Below are 12,686 nucleotides of genomic sequence, written 5' to 3' on the forward strand. Positions count from 1 at the left end.
GACACAAATGATAGGGCACTATTCCTAACCGTGATACCAAGGATCTGGGCACTATTCCTAACCGTGATACCAAGGATGGGACACTATTCATAACCGTTATACCAAGGATAGGACACTATTCCTAACCGTGATACCAAGGATGGGACACCATTCCTAACCGTGATACCAAGGATGGGACACTATTCTTAACTGTGATACCAAGGATGGAACACTGATCCTAACCGTGATACCAAGGATGGGACACCATTCCTAATCATGATACCAAGGATGGAACACTATTCCTAACCATAATACCAAGGATGGGACACCATTCCTAACCGTGATGCCAATGATGGAACTTGGGGCAAATTAGGAGTTACGGCGATCCACAAAGATTTTTCCCGTCGTTACGGCGTCGCAAGTGTTAGATTTCCATCGCAAAGATAGGGCACCTTTAACATGGTGTAAAAGTACTCCACCATGTTAAAGTATGCCTGTCTTTCCCGCGTCGCTTTTGATTTTTTTTTAAATCTTTTATTTTTCCCGGCGTAAGTCTTTTTTCACGTCGCGATTCACAAAACGTCGGCGCATCGTAATTTCGCGCAAAGCACGTCGGGAAATTTGCGACGGGAGCATGCGCAGTACGTCCGGCGCGGGAGCGCGCCTAATTTAAATGGTACCCGCCCCATTTGAATTGGGCCGCCTTGCGCCGGACCTGTTTACGATACACCGCCGCAAATTTCCAGGTAAGTGCTTTGTGGATCGGGCACTAAATCGGAAAAATTGCGACGGTGTAACGTAAACCGGTTACGTTACGCTGCGCCCGCTCTACGTGAATCTGGCCCACTATTCTTAATCATGATACCAAGGATGGAACACTGGGCCAGATTCACAGAGCAGATACAACGGCGTATCTCCTGATACGCCGTCGTATCTGTTGTTCTATCTATGCGACTGATTCATAGAATCAGTTACGCATAGATAGCCATAAGATCCGACAGGTGTAATTGTTTTACACTGTCAGATCTTAAGATGCAATACCGCGGCCGCCGCTGGGGGGAGTTCGCGTCGTAAACCAGCGTCGGGTATGCAAATTAGGAGTTACGGCGATCCACGACGGTTTTTTGCGTTCGCTACGTCGCCGCTAGTCTAGTTTCCCGTCGCAAAGTTAGTCGTTTGTTTTGCTGCCTTAACTTTACACAGCAATCGTATTGCTGTATAAAGTATGGCCGTCGTTCCCGCGTCGAAATTGAAAAAATAACGTCGTTTGCGTAAGCCGTCCGGGAATACAGAATTACGCTACGCGCGTCGCCGTTTGAAAAAATTACGTCACTTCGCGCAAAGCACGGCGGGAGTTCGGAAACGGAGCATGCGCGGTAGGTCCGGCGCTGGAGCGCGCCTAATTTAAATGGCACACGCCCATTTGAATTGGCCCGCCTTGCACCGGAGGCCGCCGGCGTAGGTTTTCATCGCAAGTGCTTGGTGAATCAGGCACTTGCGACGAAAAATTGCGTCGGTGTAACGTATCTAGGATACGTTACGCCGCCGCGATTCTAGGTGAATCTGGCCCACTATTCCTAACCGTGATACCAAGGATGGGACACCATTCCTAACTGTGATACCAAGGATGGGACACCATTCCTAACCGTGATACCAAGCATGGGACACCATTCCTAACCGTGATACCAAGCATGGGAGACCATTCCTAAACGTGATACCAAGGATGGAACACTATTCCTAACCGTGATACCAAGGATGGGACACCATTCCTAACCATGATACCAAGGATGGGACACCATTACTAACCATGATACCAAAGATGGGACACCATTACTAACCGTGATACCAAGGATGGGACACTATTATTGACCGTGATACCAAGGATAGAACACTATTCCTAACCGTGATACCAAGGATGGGACACTATTGCTAACCGTGATACCAAGGATGGGACACCATTCCTAACCGTGATACCAAGGATGGGACACCATTCCTAACCGTGATACCAAGGATGGGACACCATTCCTAACCGTGATACCAAGGATGGGACACCATTCCTAAACGTGATACCAAGGATGGGACACCATTTCTAACCGTGATACCAAGGATGGGACACTATTATTAACCGTGATACCAAGGATAGAACACTATTCCTAACCGTGATACCAAGGATGGGACACCATTGCTAACCATGATACTAAGGATGGGACACCATTCCTAACTGTGATACCAAGGATGGGGGCACCATTCCTTACTGTGATACCAAGTACGGGGCACTATTCCTAAACTTGATACCAAAGATGGGGCACTTGTCCTAACCGTGATACCAAGGATGGGACATCATTACTAACCGTGATACCAAGGATGTAACACTATTCCTAACCGTGATACCAAGGATGGGGCACTATTTTACCTGTTTGATACTCCCATTGGTGACAGTCCAGCCCCCCTAAAATCTAAAGGACAATGAACTGGACCTTTATTTAGAAAGTTTGGAGATCCCTGGTTTATTGTAAAGTTTTTGCTCTGGGATGCTGGGTATCCGGTCCTAAGTAGCAATGGCGAGATGGCACTGAAGGCAGCACGTTGTAGAGAAGAAGCAGCTCTGGAGGGTCATAAAGGAAATAGAAAGGCACCTAAGATACTAAGAGGTTATAGGTAATGCGGGTCACTGTAATTCTTGTCTGTCTGAGGGAGAGAGAGAGCCGTCCTGCAGCTGTTTGAGTCCCTGGTGACGTGGATTGGTGAGGAGGCGAAGATGCGATGAGGCGGCCTGGGTTCTGGAACCAAACTGGAAGGCATGTGACAATGTGACATCGGGTGAAGGTGGTGGGCGGTAACGCATTTCGGAGCACGCACGGCTCCTTCATCAGACCTTGAGGTCTGACGAAGGAGCTGTGCATATCCGAAACGTGTGTGTTCCAGCTCGGTTCCAGAACCCGGGCCTCCTCATTGCAACTTTGGCTGCTCACCAATCCACCTCACCAGGGACTCTGACAGCTGGTCTGTCTCTCTCTCAGACAGACAAGCAGGGATGGACTGGCCATTGGAACTACAGGGAGTTTCCCGGTGGGCCGATGGCTCAGTGGGCCGGCTTCAGTGACAGCGGACCGCCGCCCCCTCCGCTCCTCTGTCTCTCCTTTCCTGTAGCGCTCACCTCCTCTCCCTTCCCGTAGCGCTCACCTCCTCTCCCTCCTGCAGCGCTCACCTGGGGGGAACAGAGAAGCAGGGGGAGGACCAGAGGAGCAGGGGGGATGACAGAGGAGCATGGGGGAGGGGACAGACAGCTGACTCAACAGCTATGGCCTGGGAGTTTCTCACTACTGCCTAATCTTGTCCCATAAGGGGGAGCACCAAACTGAATCTTTGTCCCAGGTGAAATAATGTCTAGCTTCCCCACTGGTACTGAGGCCTCGTACACACCATCGAACATGTTCGATGAAAACGGTCCGCGGACATGTCCGCTCGGAGATTTCGGTCTGATGGCTGTACACACCATCAAACCAAAATCCCAGCAGACAGACAGCGCGGTGACGTTGACGCTGCCACGTCACCAAACCAGGAAGTAAAATACTTCCACGCATGCGTCTCGAATCCATTCGACGCATGCGGGAGATATCTGTCCGCTGGTTAGGTGTACTAACCAGCAGACATGTCGGACGGACGGGTTTCCAGCCGACAAGTTTTAAAGCATGCTTTAAAACTTGTCTGCTGGAAAAACCTGTCTGCTAGGCTGTACACACGGTCGGATCAGTCCGCTGAAACTGGTCCGCGGACCAGTTTCAGCAGACATGTTCGATCGTGTGTACAGGGCCTAAGAGTACCAGTACCAGCCGTTCTACTCTAATAAAGTAGAACGGCTAGTGGATAGTGAAGGGGGAGCGGGGGCTTGGGTGGCAGGGGGGGTGCAGGAGTTGTCCGGCCGCCATGGGAAAGACCTGTCAAAGTGGGTCTGTCTGGATGAAGTCCAGGGCCAAATTTTTGTCCCAGTCCAGCCCTGCAGACAAGGATTACAGCGATCCGCATGAGGACAAATCATTATATACCTATGAGCTCTTACTATCTTAGGCACCTTTCTCTTTCCTTTAGGATACCACATTACAGACAACAGGCTGCATGTCTGACCTCATGCAGTGCACAGTGGTGTGGGGAAAAAAAGCTCAAGCAGGGGGATGAGATTTCTGGGAGCCTCAGAGATGTAGTTTGCAGCCTGTTGATGCCATATGGAAAATTCAATGGCCCAGATTCAGGTAGATCCGCGCAATATTTGCGTGGGCAAAGGGCAACGATTTTTGCTCTGCGCCCACGCAAATATTTCGATTTGCCCGCGATTCACGGAGCAGTAGCTCCGTAAATTGCGCGGGCGCTATGCTAATTAGCCCGGCGTAAGGGCGCCTAATGTAAATGATCCCGCCGGGGGCAGGAATCATTTAAATTAGGCGCGCTCCCGCGCCGAGCGAACAGTGCATGCTCCGTCGGGAAACTTTCCCGACGTGCATTGCGGCAAATGACGTCGCAAGGACGTCATTTGCTTCTAAGTGAACGTGAATGGCGTCCAGCGCCATTCACGAATCACTTACGTAAACGACGTGAAATTTAAATTTCACGAGCGGGAAGGGCGGCTATACTTTAGCATTGGCTGCCCCTACTATTAGCAGGAGCAGCCTTGCGCTAAAGTCGCCGTACGGAAACTCCGTACCTTGCGTGCGCAGGGCCCGCGCAACTTTTGTGGATCGGTGGTAGTATGCAATTTGCATACTATACGCCGATCACAATGGCCGCGCCCCCTAGCGGCCAACGCAAGAATGCAGCCTGAGATATGAAGGCATAAGGAGGCTTATGTTTGTCACATCCTAGGCTGCAGTCCGCGTAGCGATGTTCCTGAATCAGGAGCACTCGCTACGCGGGAGCAAAACAGCTTCTTGAATCTGGGCCAATGTTTTTGGGGCATTGTAGAAAATGTATAGCCGTCTGCAGACTAAAATACAAAGCTAATGTTCACCTGTAATGCAATCACATACAATATATCAGTTTTTAACAGACGTACAATTATGTTTGTTTTTTTTTACATTTATTTTGAAATAAATAAGAAAAGAAGTACAATTATGCTATAACAATACTTAATTCTGTATCAATAAAAAATTATGTCAACTCACCTTTTGTCCCGGTTTCCCATCTACACCATCTGTCCCGTCTTTACCAGTAGATCCCTAAACATAAACAATTCCAATAATTATATATTTGATAGGTATGGCATATACAGTATGTACGTGAGTATAAGCCGACTCGAATATAAGCCGAGGCACCTAATTTTACCACAAAAAACTAGGAAACCATATTGGCTCGAGTATAAGCCTAGGGTGAGAGATGCCAAAGCTTCTGTAAGTGGAAAAGAGGGTCAACAATGCCCATCTGCAGCCTCACTGTGCCCATTTGCAGCCTCACTGTGCCCATCTGCAGCCTCACTGTGCCCATCTGCAGCCTCCCTGTGCCCATCTGCAGCCTCACTGTGCCCATCTGCAGCTTCACTGTGTCCATTTGCAGCCTCACTGTGACAATCTGCAGCTTCACTGTGCCCATTTGCAGCCTCACTGTGCCAATCTGCAGCCTCACTGTGCCAATATGCAGCTTCACTGTGCCCATTTGCAGCCTCACTGTGCCAATCTGCAGCCTCACTGTGCCCATTTGCAGCCTCACTGTGCCCATCTACCTTTGATCTCTATGCTGCTGCAGCTGGCGGCCGTCCACTGTAGCAAAGCCCTGCCTCCTCCTCGTCCGTAATAGACGGAACACTAAACACTGATCCCAGCATTGTATCAGTGTTCCGTCTATCACAGACCACTTTAAATAAAAAATAAAAGAAAAAAAAACCTGCCATGGCTGAGCTCATGCAAAGTTTACTGGTAATGCTGAACTCAGTTCATCCAGCTTATGTGACAATTTCAGTACCGCTATTACTCCTCATGTTCTGGTTCCTTTCCACCTGCTACATTATCATCTTCTATATGTGTCCATTATGCCGTCTTATCTCGTACCTGAATCTAGCCCAAAGTGTTTAAAGCAATCATGATATAAAGAATTAACCAGTTGCGCCCTCTGCTGGAACAATAAAGTAAAACAGCTTCTTAAAATGAACCCTTGAACCGTTTTAACCACTTAAGACCCGGACCTTTAGGCAGCTAAATGCCCAGGCCAGGTTTTGCGATTCGGCACTGCGTCGCTTTAACAGACAATTGCGCGGCCGTGCGACGTGGCTCCCAAACAAAATTGGCGTCCTTTTTTCCCCACAAATAGAGCTTTCTTTTGGTGGTATTTGATCACCTCTGCGGTTTTTATGTTTTGCGCTATAAACAAAAATAGAGCGACAATTTTGAAAAAAAAAAATAATAATTTTTTACTTTTTGCTATAATAAATATCCACAAAAAAAGATATAAAAAACTTTTTTTTCCCTCAGTTTAGGCCGATACGTATTCTTCTACATATTTTTGGTAAAAAAAAAATCATAATAATCGTTTAACGATTGGTTTGCGCAAAATTTATAGCGTTTACAAAATAGGGGATAGATTTATTGCATTTTTATTAATAATTTTTTTTTTTTACTACTAATGGCGGCGATCAGCGTTTTTTTTCGTGACTGCAACATTATGGCGGACACATCGAACAATTTTGACACATTTTTCACAGCCAAAAGTGCTATAAAAATGCATTGATTACTGTAAAAAATACAATTGCAGTTTAGGAGTTAGCGGCGAGATTAACCACCGCGAGTCCCGTCGCGGGAGCCAGCGCCAAGCTCTGTCGCTCCTCCCGCTCGCTGCCCCCAATGGATTCCTATGGATGCGCTGCATCTCATGGGGGCGGCGAGCGTGAGAAGCACATCCACGCATCACCGGTTTCGAAACACAAAATGTGGAAACCTGTTTAATAAATTTTTCTGAATATTCATAAATTCGAGATATGAAAACCCCAAAATTTTTAAATCGGAAAGAATAATTAACTATTAAATTATAGGTATTGGAATTCTCTTTTAAATTTGCCTGTTAGTGAACATAACGAATACGAATTTATCCGAAGTTAGGAATTATCCGAAATAATGAATGCCGCATCTAAACAAATGGAACAGAACAAATTAATAATAAAAATAAAAGTTTTTATCACTATTATTCTTCTTATTTATTATTAATAATTCCTTATGTTCATTTAGATGCGGCATTCCTTATTTTGAATAATTTGTAACTTTGGATAAATTTGTATTTGTTACGTTCAGCCAAATTTGAAAGGAAATTCCAATACCTATAATTTAATAGTTAGTTATTATTTCAGATTTTTGAATTTACTGGTTTTTGGATTTTTGGAATTTCAAATATTCAAATGTACAAATTTACGAATTTACAAATTTAAGAAATTTTTAAATATTCAAATTGACAAATTTACAAATTTAAGAAATTTTTAAATATTCAAATTTACGAATATTCGTAAAAGTTTGTTTGTCGAAATTCTTTAGAAAAACGAAATCTAAACAAATGGAACGTAATTAAGTCATAATAATAAATAACAATAATAATTTAAACTTTTTATTATTATTATTTATTAATAATTTGTTCCGTTCCATTTGTTTAGATGTGGCATTCCTTATTTTGGATAATTTGTAACTTTGGATAAATTTGTATTCATTATCTTCACTAACAACCAAATTTGAAAGGAAATTCCAATACTTATAATTTAATAGTTAGTTATTATTTCAGATTTTCACATTTTCTGTTTTTTCAGATTTTTCAAATTTCAAATATTCGAATGTACAAATATTTGAATGTACAAATTTACGAATTTATGAATTTACAATTTTACGAATTTTCAAATATTCAAATTTATAAATATTCATAAAAATGTGGTTAATAGGTTTTCATTAATTTGGATTTACGAATTTGTCGAAATTCGTAAAAAAAAATCTAAACAAATCTAACGTAATGAAGTCATAATAATAAATAACAATAATAATAAAAACGTTTATTATTATTATTATTTATTTGTTCCATTTGTTTAGATGCGGCATTACTAACTATTAAATTATAGGTATTTGAGTTTCCTTTCAAATATGGCTGTTAGTGAACGTAATGAATATGAATTTATCCGAAGTAATGAACAATTCGAAATAACGAATGCCGCATCTAAACTACTGGAACGTAAAAAATTCATAATAATAAATAACAATAATAATAAAAACGTTTTATTATTATTATTATTTATTATTAATTTGTTCCGTTCCATTCGTTTAAAATTCAAAAATCCGAAAATAAGAAAGAAAATCCGAAAATTTCAAAAGACCGAAAATAAGAAAATTTGAAAGAATTACTAACTAATAATAACTAACTTATTATAGGTATTGTAATTTCCTTATAAATTTGGCTGTTAGTAAACGTAACAAATACAAATTTATCCAAAGTTACTAATCATCCAAAATAAGGAATGCCACATCTAAACGAATGGAACGGAACAAATTAATAATAAATAATAATAAAAATAAAATGTTTTTATTATTATTGTTATTTATTATTATGAATTTGTTACGTTCCATCCGTTTAGATGCGGCATTCGTTATTTCGAATTGTTCATTACTTCGGATAAATTCATATTCATTACGTTCACTAACAGCCAAATTTGAAAGGAAACTCAAATACCTATAATTTAATAGTTAGTAATGCCGCATCTAAACAAATGGAATGGAACAAATTAAATAATAATAATAATAATAAACGTTTTTATTATTATTGTTATTTATTATTATTATGACTTCATTACGTTAGATTTGTTTCGATTTTTTTTTTAAATTTGAATATTTGAAAATTCGTAAAATTGTAAATTCATAAATTCATAAATTTGTACATTCAAATATTTGAAAATCTGAAATAATAACTAACTATTAAATTATAGGTGTTGGAATTTCCTTTCAAATTTGGCTGTTAGTGAACGTAATGAATACAAATTTATCCAAAGTTACAAATTATCCAAAATAAGGAATGCCCCATCTAAATGAACATAAGGAATTATTAATAATAAATAAGAAGAATAATAATAATAAAAACTTTTTATTTGTATTATTTACTAGCTGAATACCCGGCGTTGCCCGGTCTTCCTATCTTAACCTTTTGGGGAGGAAAATCATAGTAATATAAATATACCCATCTTTTATATAAGGGTGTAGGTAAGGGTTAATGTAACTGTCATATATTTTTATTTGGCATATAAGTAATATGTGTACCAGGTATTATTGAAATATCTCCAGGCGTACAGAAGTTATGTGGGAACATACATTTCCCATTGATTTGCATGGGACTTTAAACAAAAACCCCGACCCTCACAAATGGGGGTAGTTAAGGGATAAATTAACTATCCTTTAGTTTAAGTGGACATATAAGTAACATGTGACCAAGTGTTATCGAAATATCTACAGCCGTTTGGAAGTTATGAAGTAACATGTATTTCCCATAGAGTTGAATGGGACTTTAAAGAAAAACCCCGACCATGGCAAATGGGGGTGGGTAAGGGTTAAACCACCTATCCTATGTTTGTTGCTGACATATAAGTAACATGTGTGCCAAGTTTCATGTTAATATCTTTAGCCGTTTGGACGTGATGCTGAAACATACATACATACATACACACACTTGAGTTTTATATATATATAGATTATTAATTTGTTCTGTTCCATTTGTTTAGATACGGCATTCATTATTTCGGATAATTCCTAACTTTGGATAAATTCGTATTCGTTATGTTCACTAACAGGCAAATTTAAAAGAGAATTCCAATACCTATAATTTAATACGTACATCGCCTTTAAGAGCCCAGCCATGGGTCGCGTGCGCGACCCGGTCCGAAGCTCCGTGACCGCGGACCCTTTCGCCGCCGGTGTCCCGCGATCTGTCACAGGAGCTGAAGAACGGGGAGAGGTGAGTGTAAACACACCTTCCCCGTTCTTCATTGTGGCAGTGTCATTGATCATCTGTTCCCTTATATAAGGAAAGACGATCAATGAAGTCACACGTCCAGCCCCGCCCCCCTACAGTTAGAAACACATATGAGGTCACACTTAACCCCTACAGCGCCCCCTAGTGGTTAACTCCTAAACTGCGATTGTCATTTTTACAGTAATCAATGCATTTTTATAGCACTTTTTGCTGTGAAAAATGTGTCAAAATTGTCCGATGTGTCCGCCATAATGTTGCAGTCACGAAAAAACGCTGATCGCCGCCATTAGTAGTAAAAAAAAATATTAATAAAAATGCCATAAAACTATCCCCTATTTTGTAAATGCTATAAATTTTGCGCATATCAATCGTTAAACGCTTAAAAACTTCCCCCCGGCGGATAAGGCGCGTCACGAGTTTCCAAAACTAGCCGAACTGCCAGTCAGCTCTATACGGCGCCTGTTCACCGACTAGGAGCAGTGTAGAGCTGACTGCGCAGGCGCCGTATAGAGCTGACTCGCAGTTTGGCTAGTTATGGAAACTTGTGACGCGCCTTATCCGCCGGGGGGAAGTTTTTGTCAGGCACGTCAATCATCTGGGCGAAGTCCCAGAGGACATTGCGCCACTGCATAGGAACGCCCACTCCCGCGGGAGCTAGTACCCGGAAGCCAGGTGAAAAATAGCGATAATACTGTATGTACACCCCCCCACCCCCAAAAAAAAGCATACTGTACATGTTTGAAGTATACAGAATGTAATGTTATATACATGTTTTTTGGGTGAACCTCCGCTTTAAGTGGACTTTTTTGTGTGTTTTTCACATGCACAATTTTTGTACACATTTACAGGTTTTTTGGTTCTAGGTTTTACACCGCCACAGACTTAAAAAAATATATACATATACACACACAAAAATTCTGTCTGAATCCCTCATTACATTTATTTTTATACAGCACAAATAATTCACCATCATCTGCAACACTCACCACAGGTCCAATTTTGCCAGGCTTGCCAGGAAAGCCAATTTCACCAGGCAACCCCTAGAGAAGAAGAGGGAGAAAATAAACTTGTTACATTGTACTTTTTTCTTTATCGAAAACAAAAACATGTATGCCCTGTACACACGATCGGTTCGTCTGATGAAAACGGCCGTTTTCATCGGACGAACCGATCATGTGTGGGCCCCATTGTTTTTTTCCCATCGGTGAAAAAACTTAGAACCTGTTTTAAATATATTTGATGGTTAAAAAAAAACGATAGAAAAAACGATCGCCTGTGGGCAAGTCCATCAGTTAAAAATCCATGCATGCTCAGAATCAAGTTGACGCATGCTCGGAAGCATTGAACTTAATTTTTCTCAGCACGTCGTTGTGTTTTACGTCACCGCATTCTGACACGATCGTTTTTTTAACTGATGGTGTGTAGGCAAGACTGATCATCAGTCAGCTTCATTGGATATCTGATGAAAAAATCCATCAGACCGTTTTCATCGGATGAACCGAACGTGTGTACGTGGCATAAGGCTCCATTCACACCATGGCGTTCCATTTGCAGGGAGAATCGCTGTGATTCTGTCCACGATTCAGAAACGCCACATTTTGTTACAATACACCCTTATTCCAAAATAAATTAAATTAACTACATTTTCCAATTCTACAAACGTGACCCCATAATGACAATGTGAAAGAAGTTTGTTTGAAATCTTTGCAAAAGTATTGCAAATAAAAAACAGAAAAAATCCCATGTACCCGTATTTATCGGTGTATACTGTGCACTTTTTTCCCCTAAAAATCAGGGGAAAATCGTGGTGCGCGATATACGCCGATACCCGCACTGTGTTTGAACGCCGCCGCCGCCGACATATACCAAGCGCAGTACACTCGGCCAGGCTCGGCTCCGCTCGCGATCACGCCCTGTGCCGCCTCCTAGCCTTTATGCGAGAGGAGCCGAGCGTCCCCGAGTGTACTGCGCTCGGTATATGTCGGCGGCGGCGTTCAAACACAGTGCGGGAAGCGGAAATCGGCTCAAAAACAGCTTGGGAGAAGCGGGGAGGACACCACCAGGGCCGCAGACAGACGCCGGACCGGACAAGGCCACAGATGGATGCCGGGCAAGACACCAAAACTGTAAATAATATTTTTTTTTTCCAGGAATTTCCCTTCTAGATCAGGGGTGTGCGCTATACGCCGGTGCGCGCTATAGAAAGATAAATACGGTACATAATTAGTATTCACAGGCTTTGCTCAACATTTTGTTGAAGCTCCATTGGCACCAATTACAGCCTCAGGTCTTTCTGAGTATGATGCTACAAGCTTGGCACACCTATTTTTGGGGCAGTTTCTCCCATTCTTCTTTGTCCTGTTGGAAGATGAACCTTCACCCCAGTCTAAGGACCAGAGCACCCTGGAGCAGGTTTTCAACAAGGATGTCTCTGTACATTGCTGCATTCATCTTTCCCTCAACCCTGACTAGTCTCCCAGTTCCTGCCACTAAAAAACATCTCCACAGCGTGATTCTGCCACCTCCATGCTTCACAATAGGTATGGTATTGGCCAGGTGATGAGCGGTGCCTGGTTTCCTCCAGACATGACGCTTGCCATTCAGGCCAAAGAGTTCAATTTTTGTTTCATCAGACCAGAGAATTTTGTTTCTCATGGTCTGAGAATCCTTCAGGTGTCTTTTGGCAAACTCCAGGCGGGCTTGTCATGTGCTCTTACTTCCATCTGGCCACTCTACCA

The 12,686-nt window shown here is 42.3% G+C and overlaps 1 protein-coding gene across 1 annotated transcript in view; it reads right to left on the reverse strand.

Annotated features, from left to right (window-relative positions):
• COL22A1 (collagen type XXII alpha 1 chain) overlaps window positions 1-12,686 on the reverse strand; it is a 513,833-nt gene that overhangs the window by 196,946 nt on the left and 304,201 nt on the right. Inside the window, exons 25-26 of the mRNA XM_040355007.1 lie at window positions 10,935-10,988; window positions 5,136-5,189 (exon numbers count right to left, since the gene is read on the reverse strand). Of these exons, the coding sequence (XP_040210941.1) occupies window positions 5,136-5,189; window positions 10,935-10,988 (108 nt within the window). The remainder of the gene's footprint in view (window positions 1-5,135; window positions 5,190-10,934; window positions 10,989-12,686) is intronic.

The sequence above is a fragment of the Rana temporaria genome, chromosome 5 (genome assembly GCF_905171775.1).
Source record: "Rana temporaria chromosome 5, aRanTem1.1, whole genome shotgun sequence".
Taxonomy (NCBI): Eukaryota; Metazoa; Chordata; class Amphibia; order Anura; family Ranidae; genus Rana; species Rana temporaria.